The following is a 13,147-nucleotide window of genomic DNA, read 5'->3' on the forward strand; positions in this document are numbered from 1 at the left end:
TCACACGCGCTCGGCGATGCTGGTCACCACTGCCTGAGCGATCTGATTGATGGCGCTGGAAGTGGCGCTGTCCGGGAAGGCCTGCAGGAAATCTCTCCCTTCTAAACTGGAGGTGAGCTGGGGATCCAGAGGGACACAGCCTGCAGCGAGAATGCAGAGATCCAGAATTTATATTTCACTTCTTGGTTCACCTTTCTTCATGAAGCAGTTTAATTACACTGATTACCATCACGTGACAATGTCAGCATGTACAGTATGTGAAAGCTTGTTGGCAGGCTTTCAGCTGGCACACTTTTAGATCATTTGGATTGATCAGCTATATACAGTACAAAACGAAAAGTAATTACAGTAGCACAGGAACAAATTCTAAATCAGCCCAGCCTCCTATAGTTTATAATAAAAAAACATAAAGGCTTGACTGTTATAAACAGCACAGATATCCTTTATATCTTAAACACCAAGACAACTCACCTAAAAATGGTGATTCTGTCAGCTTGGCCAGTTCCTCTCCTCCCCCTTTGGAAAATATATTTGTGCATTCCTGAAACAAAACAGGGTAATTCTGTAAACATGTGCTATAAGGCCAGACTGCAAACACTAGCAGAGAATATCACATTTCATCAATTAGCATGTTGCAAAAGCAGAGATTGGTAGGGGTTATTGATATTTTCTTAATAAAAAATGATACTGTTATCATCTGTTTTTAAATGCATTCAATAAACTTTATGATCTGAATGAAAAACTGGTAATTATGAGAGTGATTAAACCCATCTATGGAAAACACTACAGATCATCAGAGACCCAGCAGCAGATAATTAAAGGTTGTCCTGTATCACAGGTTAATCATTTGTATCCTAGAATCTCATGATATTCAAGGAGACTTTCCACAGCCAGTCAAAGTTTTCTGCTGTGAGCAGAGGCACACAGACACCAGGGCCAACGCTGATACCAGGAGGACGTGCAGAGAAACCACTGGAAGTTACATTTCACAGGGTTTCCAGCAGGCGGACACAGTGGACTTACCGAGCAATGCGGACAGACAAAGCCGCTCATATTCTCCACGATTCCCAGGACACGCAGGCCCGTCTTCTTGCAAAATGCGATCTCCCGCCTCACATCTCCTGTGGAAACGGCCTGCGAGAAGAGGTAGAGACACATCTGGGATCCATATCCAGTACGCTCTCTCTGCAGATCTTCTGCTATTATGTTTGACTAAATTAGTTTACTAAATCAACTAATGCCTGACCTCTATCATTAGTGTGGAGGGGGGTCCTGTAGTGTTCACATGATCTTGTTACTAGCAAAGTTACATTACTGCATTAACAGGTATTACTTCAAAACCTTCTTTAGTAAATATGAATCTATAAAACCAGGCTTTTCTTTTGTATTTAGGAATCATATAAAATGACTAAGCAAGAATCCTGTATTAAACGTGTCAAAGCATTTGTGATAGTTTCCAAAATTAACATGTTCGTGTCAATTGTCATTGTTTTGTTTTCCTTTATTTTACAAGAGAGATAAAGTATTCCTTTAAGAGAGAGTGTGGTTTTATCCTTATTATTTATGCAGATTTAGGCTACTGCACTCAGGAACTTTACCAGAATTTAACCCAGATCCATGGAAAATTGAAAATTAAGCCGTTTTGGCAGATTTCTGACAATTCATTGAGTTTTGAGTCAGAGTTCTCATCTACTTTCAGTCCTCAATAATTCTTTGTTATGGCTCATGCTGCTGTTAGTCACCCAGCATGAAACCCAGCCTTGAAAAGGTTCCTTAAAGGCTACAATATTGCTGCCTCACAGAGCTGGGATCCTGTGTTCAATTCTGGACGTATACTGCTATCTGTGTGGAGTTTGTATGTTCTCCCTGGGTTCACGTGGGTTTCCCCTGGGTGCTCCAGTTTCCTTCCACAGTCCAAAGACATACTGGTAGGTTACAGTAATTAGCTACTGGGAAAACCGGCTCTCCTGTAACTGTGTGTCTATGTGCCCTATAATGGACTGGCATCCCATCCAGGGTGTATCTCGCCTTGTGCCTGTTGCCTGCTGAGATAGGCTCATCTTCCCCCGCGTCCTTGAATTGGAAGAAGCAGTTAGAAAATGGACGTGTGGATAGATATACAAGCCACCCGATTTGGAAACGCCAGTTTTGGGCATTTACAGCTCGGCTCCCAGTGGTGACTCTTATACCCAGGGAGACGGAAGTGCTCTCCTGGCCTGTCCACCCATCGGGACATACATCTTCGGACCCGCTTCGTGCTCTGCAGCAAAGAAAGAAGGTTCCACAACAGTTGCGCCTCCCTCAAGCCCGCTGGCACCAGGGAAATTGCTGTTCAAGACGTGAAGGGTGAGCTTGGTCCACCGTTATCAAATCACCACATCCCAGAACACTTCACAGCCCCGATATCTGGGCAAACCCTAATAATCCGCAGCTTCCAAACGCAAGGAACCACAAGAGAACACCAGTATGTTTCACGCATCTCCCACCCAATGGCTACACACTCAATGCTTTTGCAGGCATTCATTCCTCACCTTCTTGCCAGCCTGTTGGAGTGCCAGGGCCAGTTTTCAAATCAAATCAAATCAAAGTTTATTTATCAAATGCACAACAATACGGCGTGCAGCAGAAGTTGCTGGCAATGAAATGTCTTTTCTGTGGGCTCACAAAAATCACAAATCACAAATCACAAAATTCAGGTTAAGTTTTTTGAAATGGAATAAAACTCAATATGAGTAGAGCTGCTATGTGTCTATGTGCTATGTGTCCATGGTGTATGCAATATATACAAGTAGTGCAGTTATGCTGAATACAGTGAAAACTGTGTGTCCATGTAGCCATTACAGGTGATTTGCTAAAGGAGCTGCAGGTTGGCTATTTAGCAGTCTTATTGCCTGGAGGTAGAAGCTGTTCCGTAGTCCGTTGGACTTGGACCGAATGCTTCGGTACTGTTTACCGGACGTTAGGAGGGAAAACAGTTTGTGACTGGGATGACTGGGGTCCTTGAGAATGGACCTGGCCTTCTTCAGACATCCAGCTGAGTAGAGATCCTGGATGTTTGGTAGCTCACAGCCGGTAATGAGCTGCACTGACTTCACCACCCTCTGCAGCACTTTGCGATCCTGGGCGGAGCAGTTCCCATACCAGGCAGTGATGCAACCAGTCAGGATGCTCTCAATAGTGCACCTGTAGAAGTTGGCCTGGATATTTGATGATATCAAGAGTGTTTCCCTAAAGACTCAATATTACCTAAGTAAAAATCTTTAAGTCTGTGTAGAAGACTAGTGTCCCGTCTTTTGCTTTTTAATCTATACTATTTTTCTCATCTAAATGTTTATCTAATTTATTCTATTCATTTATTAAGGGGAAATATAGTTAACATGACATGACATGGCCTGGAAATGTGACGGCATGCCGAACTTCTTTAGCCTGCGGAGAAAGAATAGGCTCTGCCGTGCTGTTTTGACCACGGTGTTGGTGTGGTGGGTCCAGGTTAAGTCCTCTGAGATGTTAACTCCCAGGAACTTAAAACTGCTGACCCTCTCCACTGCAGTCCCACTGATGTGGATAGGTGTGTGATCTCCTCCCTAGCATTTCCTATAGTCCACAATCTCCTTAGTCTTACTGATGTTCAGAGAGAGGTTGTTCTCCTGGCACCATGCTGCCAGGGTTTCAACCTCCTCCCTGTACGCAGACTCTTCACCATCTGTGATCAGGCCGATGACTGTTGTATCGTCCACAAACTTAATGACGGAGTTTGAGTTATGCCTGGCAACACAATCATGGGTAAATAAGGAGTAGAGGACAGGACTAAGCACACAGCCTTGGGGGGCTCAGTGTTTAGAGTCAGGGTAGAGGATATGTTGGTGCCCACCTTCACCACCTGCGGATGGTCCGTCAAGAAGTTCAGGATCCAATTACAGAGGGAGGTGTTCAGTCCCAGGTCCTGGAGCTTGATGACAAGCTTTGAGGGCACTATGGTATTGAATGCTGAGCTGTAATCAACAAACAACATTCTCACATATGTTCCTTGCTTATCCAGGTGTGAGAGGGCAGTATGGAGGGCAGTGGCAATAGCATCTTCTGTTGACCTGTTCTGGCGATACGTAAATTGCAGTGGGTCTAGGGTGTCAGGCAGTGAGGAGGTGATGTATGCTTTGACCAACTGCTCGTTGGACATAACTGATGTGAGTGCAACAGGGCGGTAGTCATTTAGGCAGCTGACTCTGGGTTTCTTAGGAACAGGGACAATGGTGGTTTTCTTAAAGCAGGAAAGAACTATAGACTGAGCTAGAGAGAGATTGAATATGTCCGAGAAGACATCTGCCAGCTGGTCTGCACATGCCTTCAGAACACGGCCAGGGATAGCATCAGGGCCAGGAGCCTTGCGTGGATTGGTCTTTGTGGATTGGTCTCTGTGGTCAGAGTGCTCTTGCCCACTCCTCCTTTGCCCGAGAGCACCAGGACCACGTGCCAAACCTGTGCCAGGTTCCCTTTCTCTGTGGGGAATCAAGGAGAGTACATTCCGGACAAGATGAGAGAAGCAAGAGAGAAACGATGGCCAAAATTCAGCAGCAGATGGCAGCACAAACAAAGAATTATATCCATCCATCCATTTTCTAACCCCTTTATCCAATATAGGCTTTTGGGGGGAGCCGGAGGCTATCCCAGCAAGCAATGGGCTTGACACTTCCTGGAGTGTATCGCAGGGCACACACAGACACACACAAACTCACACCAGGACCAATTCTCCCAGAAGCCAATTAACTGAAGGATTGGAATTCTGGAAGAATAATGGATTCTCTTTATTACACAATATTACTGGCTTTAATATATGTATTATTTGGCTATTTTCTTTTGTCCAGCGAATTCTATGCTGCTTTGTGTCCCCCTCTGTAACCCTTATCTCTTTCTCTCGGTAAGGGGAATGTTTTCTGCTAAAGCTGACTGTTTGAAGAAGATGGACAAAAAGGGGAGATAAGAGGGGCAGCAGCTGCCTGTAAGCGCAAGATATCAAGAGGACCACCTGGAGCAAAAGGCTTAAAGTTCAGTTTAGATGTCGTGGACAAATAGATACAATGGGTAGTGCAGGCGTAGCTATAGTTTGAAGAAGCAAATGACAGAAAGCCTGAGAAGAAGAGTCTAGAACATTCTGTGCCAAACACTGTGCCACCATGCCACCCTGGAGAATTGCAAACAGCGCAGAACAAACGTTCCAGGATCACAGGGATAATCTGCCTGTTCTAGAGCAGAGGCATCCAAATAACAGCGTTAAAGCGATTTTACAACTCTCTTCTTGTTTGAAATAAAGAGGAATGATAGTTTGGATTGCACAAATGGGTTACACCTGTTTGTTTCACCTAACATTCACAATGATACATCTAGTGATTGATGCTGGATTTCCAGTAGGTAGAAGAAGTTAGCCATTAAACTGAAATGTAGTTACTGAAAGATCAAGTTTTAACCCCACAGCCTGACGCATTCTAACACTACAAGGTCAAAATCACCAGCACTATGCAATAAAGTAGGAACAATTCATTGCAGTATATCAGTATATCTATGCCAGGTGGACTACAGTTGGTATCTGGCCCTAAAGTCCTTGAGCTCTCTGAAACTGAACAACTTTTTAAAGTTGCCCTGAAATTCAGCAGAATTAATATGTAAATTAAGAGCTAAACCTCCACTAAATTGGTACCCCGCAGTGTGGGGACTGCCCACGTTATAATTGTGTTTTAAAAAGAGGCAACTCAAGCATATTTCCGTGTCATTTTAATCTAGCCATCATTTTTCAGACAACCGTAGTTAAAAGGATTTAGTTTTATCACAAGGTTTTAGAGATAAAAACAACAATGATCCAGATGAGGAGCTCCTTGTCGGAACTACCCAGTGAACTCAGATCGGAGGAGCAGAGAAGGCATTGGGATGAGAGTTCAGCAGCAGTCTGGCTGGAGGTGAGAGCTGGAGGTGTCCGGTGTCCCAGGGTGAGAAGTGAAAGCCCTTATATAACCCCAGAGAGCCCCAGATAAGTCACCTCTGGCTTTTGTGCCTGGGAATGGGAATACTGACCTGGTAGGAAAAACAGGAATGGGTAATTGATGAGATATGGGCATGCAGGCTTGTCACTTTGTAATGCCAGTCCAGAATGCAAGCTCTTCCCTATCAAAATCACAACCCAACTCATCCTTTATCAATACTATGTAAAGTTCCAAAGCAACTAATGTTTTAGACTTGGGTATCAGCATACTAATGTACAGATAGCAACACACAGTGCCAGATGGCTGTCTAATTGCGTTCTGCCACTGCCCTCTACTGTAAATATTTTGCCATACAGCATCTCTGGCTATGTGCAAATGAAAGAATAAACATATTGTAATATTATAATATCCAAAAAATGTTTTTTTAGAAATCCTTTGGTCTTTCTCTTATTTACTATTACTCAATAAGATAACCATGGATATCTTGTGTTCTTCTTCAACTGTCATCTTACCAGACATGAGTAGGAGGTTCCTTTCCTTATTCAGTTTGTTACAAGAACACATGAAAGCTTTAACTGGGGCTGCATTATCAAACAGGAAAGGGACTAGAGTCTACGAAACAGGCCGTTTAAGAACATGAAGCAGAGACATGGGTGGTAGACATGATGTCAAAACTGCAAGAAAGTGTAACATCTTTTATTTTGTTGACTTGCATTTTCATGGTCCCCTTATACATTCGTAAGCACTTTATAGTATTTTGAATTGAATGAATGAGAGACTGTTCAATCTATCTGGATTCTATTGGGAAATTCATCTGAGGATCTTGTGTATTCAGTTCTTGAAGGGGCCGACTTAAACAATACCTTGTTCCAGACCCCCCACAATGCTTTGCTCAAATACAGGTTCAAAAATGCCATTTTGACTGGGAAAACAATATCTTCTAAGGGGTAAGAAGCCAGCTACTCCTACATTTTTAATTCACTGATGAAAGCCAAGATGTTGGGTAAGCTCCGTGAAGTTTACTCCCCTACAAACTTAACCTTGATTTTGAAGTATTTTCTGTGCGTTTAGGTAAACGGGAATTTTTTGTTGTCATCATACCGTAATCAAAAGAGTTGCGGGTTTAGCCTTAAAAAGCGAACAGGTGCATGATCTTAAAAAGACTTTAACGAGCACGTCTTGCTAATTCGTAGCGTTTTTAATATTTGTTAAATCTGAAGGAGCAATCAGTTTCCCATCGTGTCCACTTTATATACGCAAATCAAAGGACGTTTAAAGACTCGTTACGTCTTTCGAGCCACGTTCTTAAAAATACTAGAATTAGCAAGTTCTTGTATTTTACGCAAAGCAAATTCGGAGACGTGATAGAAAGGCAGGAAATTGTTTAAAGGAACACTATGTACTAAGTTAACCTAGATAGTTCAACACATCTGCAAAAGCATTGGAATCCTTCAGTGTCTCACACATGCAGACCTCGGAAATATTTGAATATTTTTATTTTCAGATCAAATAATTGAACATACATTTACGTTTTAAAGGCAAAGACGAAAACCTCTGCCAGAACAGTTTTTAAAGGAGACCAAATGAAGGCTGATACAAGATTAATCAAACCTGGCTGCTGACTTTTAATTATTTAGAAATGTCTAAAACACGGACTGGATCCTGGAGCTGGCCGTCTCCGCTTTGAAAACAGTCTTTCAGACACAAGAAATTTGAAGTACAATCCCATTCCGTACTTCTAACCGAGCCGCTGATGAAGTAACCTTATTGACCCCTTCAATTGGACATTTACGTTTTATATTCAATTCAATTCAAAATACTCTATTCAGCCCCAGGGCTTCAGATTGTCAATAGTAAAAGGTTAGAAATTAGCGTCAACCTTGCGCCAGAAACAGTGTTTCAGTGTTTCTTTTAGCTTTGGATCAAGCAGTAAGAATGATATTGTGTTTGATAGTCAGTCTCACCTGTGGTTACTGTACTGTACTGTACTGTACATCACTCATCGGGTGTGGTTCCCAGCACTTTTCACTGTACAACCTTTATATGCAGTGTATAATACGATATTGAATTTGAATTGCTTTTTAAATTCATCAGAAGGATTTTGCATCTCTCTCTTTTCTAATTATGAGTTAATATAAAGTTCCTGCATACCGGTCACACAGTTTCCACTAGTTCACTGCCAGCCGGCTGATATTCATAGACAAAATTTTTACCACCTGTACTCTTTGCGCTTGACTACAGTAACTTTATTATCGTATAGTATATTAAATAATAGCTTCTCTGATAGTAATAATAAGGAGCGAAGTGATAATCCATTGATTGCAAAACTAGTTATTACGCCCGTATCACTATTCTGTTTTCTATGCATACAGCAGTTCACTTTGTATTTACATGCATTGCTTTTGATTATTAAATTTTCAATCTGAAGGATTAAAATTCTATCTGGAACCTTGTAAAACGCCCATGGAAGTATGAAATATAGCATGTCGTGACACCTACTAGCATAAAGGAACTAAAGGGATACTCAGCTTGGGTATAAAACATTTAGGCGAATTAAGTCGTTCATATAGTTTTTTCTAAGTTGTCTTTAAAATCGTTTCAGACATTTGGTTAAAAAAAATTAAAAACATCAACATTTCAACCTCTCAGACTTGAGACATACATATGACACATGACATACAGGCTCCCCCAACTGCATATTTTGACACTTTATTTTTCACTGTCATTCGAAAAGATAATCAAGTCATGTCCAGTCGCAAAATAGGCTAGAAAAGCGCTTTACAAGAGCATCTTAATTGCCTTAATGCTTGAAAACGAGCGAACAGGTGGAACCTCCTCTTCTCGGGACTGTGACATGGCTTTAGACTGAATAAGAGATGTACATGGCCGATATTCTGCGTGGCCGGCCTGGTGGCTCCGCGGGCTGAACCATCGGACACGTCTAAAGTTCAGAGAGCAGATCGACTCCCGGAGAGTCGTGTGAGTTGAAGTCGAGCCCCGAGCCTCCCCGTCAGTCTGAGACCTAAGCCCCGGGTGAAGCTCTCATGCTGTCGGGGTGAGTTTGTAGAAGGGGCTGTTCTCTACCACGCCGGCCGTTTTGGGGGGCTCCATTTTCGGGGCCTTCCAAAACAGGGAAAATGGGGGGTTTAAGACCTTTATAAATGCATAGATCGGAATTCAATTCTAAAAAGCAGCCCCTTATACCACTGAGACACCTGCGGGATAGGTGTGGCACTAGCAGTGCAAGAGAGGTGCAGTCCTAACTAGGAGCGACAGGGGTCTCTCTCCAGCACATTTCTCTTGATTCGATCAGCTGGCTGCAAGCTAAACGAGTCCGGCGAACAGACTCGTAGGCGAATGCTGCTGTGTTGGGATGTCTGAAAATCTTCAGCCGTTATATACTTTATGTAGGATTTGGTGAGTTAAAGTTTCTTTTTATCGTCAGTAGTGTCAGTGTTGAGCCCTTGTAACCGAGTGCCCAGCTGTCATTCAGGAGCCGAGCCCGCCCCCAGAGTGACCTTCCTCAGCGGACACGCCCCGTCCACCTGTTCCACAGGTGCGCCCGGCAAGATGGCGGCGGGGCGAGTTTCTGCGGCGTGAGGTGCGTTTGCGTTTTATTTCGAATTTTCTTATTTTAAATACAAAAACTCAAATTTCACTTTGAGGAAAGTTAGACAAAAATGTATTGTTGTAACTTTTATTAATTGCATTTGTTCCTGTTTAATTTGTGTTTTAGGACGCCGAAATGAGTGTTCTGTTTGAGCGTGCTCTCGAAGTTTTAAAAGTCTGCGGTCCCAAACTATCTTTCATGTAAGTATGTTTTTATAAGATAAGGTCTGTTTCTTTTAACGACAAAAAGGCTGTAGTAAGCCTTCAAACATTTGCTTTCTAAAGTCAGTAGCTGTGAAATCTCCGCTTTTCGGATTCTTGCTATAATAACACTTTCCGTTCCGAAATAATAAAACATTGTAAAGGTTTAATTTACTAATTCGTATGTTTTTTATTTCTCCAGGTGACAAAAGGATTTCAAAAACGGATGTCCAATTATGGAAGAAGCGTTTTTTTCCAGGGTAAGTTATGTTCCTTCCTTCCTTACCCATCCTAAATTCGTGAAAGTTGTAAAATATTGTATAAAATAAAAAGAATTAAATGTACTAATTCTCAAGTTTTTGTTTCTACAGCTGACAAAGGGATTTCAAGAACGGGCCTCCAGTTATGAAAAACCTACATGACATTTCTTTCTGACATTTTATTTTTGATACCAGTGGCTTGATCTGTAATGTCCCGCTTCAGTGCTGTATTTTATTCTTGACCTGCATGTTTTCTGTTGACTGCTGCTATTGTATGTGCTGTGCATTCTGCAGTAAAAACTCCTGATTACATTTTCTGCATTGTTTTGTTCCACAGGTGCGCCCGGCAAGATGGCGGCGAGGCGAGTTTCTGCGGCGTGAGGTGCGTTTGCGTTTTATTTCCAATTTTCGTAAGTGCAAAAAATCAAATCTCACTCTGAGGCAACTTTGAAGAAAGACAAAAATGTATTGTTGTTGCAACTTTTGTTAATTACATCTGTTTCTGTTTAATTTGTGTTTTTAGGACGCCGAAATGAGTGTCCTGTTTTGCGTCTTCCCGCACCCAGAAGTATAAAACTACACCCGCAGTTTTAAAAGTTTGCATTCAGCGTTCAAATACTATCTTTCACGTAAGTATGTTTTTTTTTGAGATATGGTATCTTTAGGTCAGTTTTCTTTAACGAAAAATAGGCTCTAGTTTACCGCCAAACATTTGCTTTAGTAGTAGCTGTGTAATCTCTCCTTTTCGGATTCGGGCTATAAGAACGCTTTGCGCTCCGAAAGTATAAAATATTGTAAGATTTAATGTTCTGATTCGATAGTTTTTTTTTTATTTTCCAGGTGACAAAAGGATTTCCAGAACGGACCTCCAATTATGGCAAAGTGTTTTTTTCCAAGGTAAGTTATATGCCTACCTTCCACTATACTAAATGTGTAACTCGTAAAATATTGTAAAGATAATATATACTAATTCGTCCGTTTTTTATTTCTACAGTTGACAAAAGGATGCCAAGGACGGTCCTCCAGTTATGAAAAACAAATACTTTTTTTCCATGGTAAGTTATACTCCTGCCTTGCGCTACACTATTTATATTGATGTAACTCGATAAGACAACACGTATTTCCCAGCATTTCAACACTAGAATGAAATAGAATTTCGTTTCGGTTTGCTTTTTGTTGAATAAAAATAGATAACCCAAAGGTGCTTGTTATTTTTTATAGTTTTTTATTCATTTCTTGAATAAATTGCGTCAAGATGGATAATTCTAACAAATGTTAATGATAGTTTTCAAAGCGGGGCGTTACATTGAATGATACACATTGCAAGTGGTATCTGATCTTAAATTTAAAAGTAGCATTGAATTTCTATGTGGCTTTCTGAACGTATTTTCTAAATATTTATAGTAGTTTCAGTGGGATGTATCTGTGGTTCCTCATGAAATTACCCATTGGTTTCTTGTTGAATTTGAGCGTTTTTGTATTTTTCTTTATTCCGGCGGCTTATTTATAAAGCGAATAGACTTCAGGTCGTCAAGTGAATCGATTCTGCAAATCCGCTATGTTAACTTGAGCTTTTTTTCTTTTGCTTTCAGTTCTGCGGCTCCTGGTTCTCTGCGCTCCGACGATCTCCTTTCCAGCTCCACTCCAGCAACTCGACGAGCGTTGGCAAGTTCTTCTCGACAATGTGTGCTTTTCCTTACATTTGATTTTTGTTACCAGTGGCTTGATCTGTAATGTCCCGATTCAGTGCTGTATTTTATTCTTGACCTGCATGTTTTCTGTTGACTGCTGCTATTGTATGTGCTGCGGCTCCTGGTTCTCTGGCAATTTATTGACAATGTGTGCTTTTTGTTACATTTGATTTTTGTTACCAGTGGCTTGATCTGTAATGTCCCGATTCAGTGCTGTATTTTATTCTTGACCTGCATGTTTTCTGTTGACTGCTGCTATTGTATGTACTGTGAATTCTGCAATAAAAACTCTCATTTCATTGTCTGCATTGTCCTGTATTTTCGAAGGTGCGAAGGGTTGTCTTGCAGTGTGCGTCACGCACCGCACTACTTTGACTTGGAAAAGTGCGAAGACTCCCGCCTTTTTAGATAGTGGGGGGGAAGGGAGCCTGGGTATAGCCCTGGGGGGAGGAGAACTGAGGATAGCTCTAGCCAAGCCCCCTCACTCCCAGCAAGAGGGGAAGGCAGGCTGGAGATGGCCTCGGCCCGAGAGAGAGGAGGCACCCAGGGCGGACTCAGCCTATCAGTCACAGCTTGCAACTGACAGCTTTCTAAGTCCACACCCCAGGAGGCCTGCCATCCTCTCCTGCCGGGAGCGAGTGGGCTTGGCTAGAGCTGCGGTCAATCAGCCAGCCCCCGCCTACCCCTCTCCAATGAGGGGGGGTGGGCGAGGCTCGGCTTGATTGCTACCACACCCCGAAGAAGACCCCAGATACTAAGTTTTTTGGCGGGAAAATCTGGAAACGCTTAAAAAGGGGGTAGCCTTTGACCTTTTCAAGTCAAAAAGCGATAGGGGGTCCCCTTGCGGCCACAAGCTGTTAGCAAAATCTCTCCGCCAAAAAACTCACCAACATCGGGGTTTTTCAGGGCCAAGGGGGTACAGAACTCTGCACAAAAAATCAAAGAACAAAATCAAGGTTCAATCAACAATTTATTGAGCGAAAATGGCATACAAAACAAAGCATTACAATACGTCGGATGCACAGGCGTCGAAGTGAAAATGAACATGCATTTCAATTACAAAGTGTCAAAGCACGGCTACATTAACGCTAAATACTGTTACAAGTCAACAGAGCAAGAAAACATTTGCAAGCAGCTACACGTTAAAACAGAAACATACAGCACGTTACTGTTTCTCCGAGGCTTCTGTCGAGGCAGCGACCGGAATGAAGACTGGAACTTCGTTGCATTTCCTGCAAAACAACAGAAATCAGTATTAGCTGTGCTTGCATTATTATAGTATTATATCAAGTGGTATAGTAACAGCGTATCGATTAGATAGAAACTACCACATTCTAATGTATTTTTTAAGATTTCCACTTAGACTACATATTATTTTTCTGAAACAACTTAAGAAAACACGTGATTAATGCAA

The 13,147-nt window shown here is 42.0% G+C and overlaps 1 protein-coding gene and 1 long non-coding RNA gene across 2 annotated transcripts; one reads left to right on the plus strand and one right to left on the minus strand.

Annotated features, from left to right (window-relative positions):
• LOC148818629 (cytosolic Fe-S cluster assembly factor nubp2-like) lies at positions 1 to 6,889 on the minus strand. Its single transcript, XM_088936889.1, has 8 exons — positions 6,836 to 6,889; positions 6,485 to 6,584; positions 4,387 to 4,496; positions 3,872 to 3,880; positions 2,532 to 2,543; positions 1,024 to 1,134; positions 472 to 541; positions 1 to 140 (listed from the first exon to the last, which is right to left on the minus strand). The coding sequence occupies exons 1-8, from the start codon at positions 6,887 to 6,889 to the stop codon at positions 1 to 3; spliced, it is 606 nt and encodes a 201-aa protein (XP_088793015.1).
• A 2,817-nt stretch (positions 6,890 to 9,706) lies between these two features.
• On the plus strand, positions 9,707 to 12,035 carry LOC148818630 (uncharacterized). Its single transcript, XR_016094415.1, has 7 exons — positions 9,707 to 9,782; positions 9,985 to 10,042; positions 10,380 to 10,424; positions 10,566 to 10,671; positions 10,883 to 10,939; positions 11,037 to 11,097; positions 11,635 to 12,035. It is a non-coding gene; the product is annotated as an uncharacterized LOC148818630 (long non-coding RNA).
• Positions 12,036 to 13,147: the final 1,112 nt, after the last annotated feature.

Source organism: Atractosteus spatula, chromosome 18 (genome assembly GCF_055471065.1).
Source record: "Atractosteus spatula isolate fAtrSpa1 chromosome 18, fAtrSpa1.hap1, whole genome shotgun sequence".
Classification (NCBI taxonomy): domain Eukaryota; kingdom Metazoa; phylum Chordata; class Actinopteri; order Semionotiformes; family Lepisosteidae; genus Atractosteus; species Atractosteus spatula.

What these genes read in the sequence shown, in the direction of transcription:
- LOC148818629 (XM_088936889.1), bottom strand. Translation starts at nt 6,889, where the DNA reads ATGGCATTTTTGAACCTGTATTTGAGCAAAGCATTGTGGGGGGTCTGG. An exon ending in TGTGGGGGGTCTGGAACAAG is followed by an intron (nt 6,585 to 6,835) that starts GTATTGTTTAAG and finishes CCTGTTTCGTAG; the next exon opens with ACTCTAGTCCCTTTCCTGTT. An exon ending in TTGTCTGTCCGCATTGCTCG is followed by an intron (nt 542 to 1,023) that starts GTAAGTCCACTG and finishes GTTTTGTTTCAG; the next exon opens with GAATGCACAAATATATTTTC.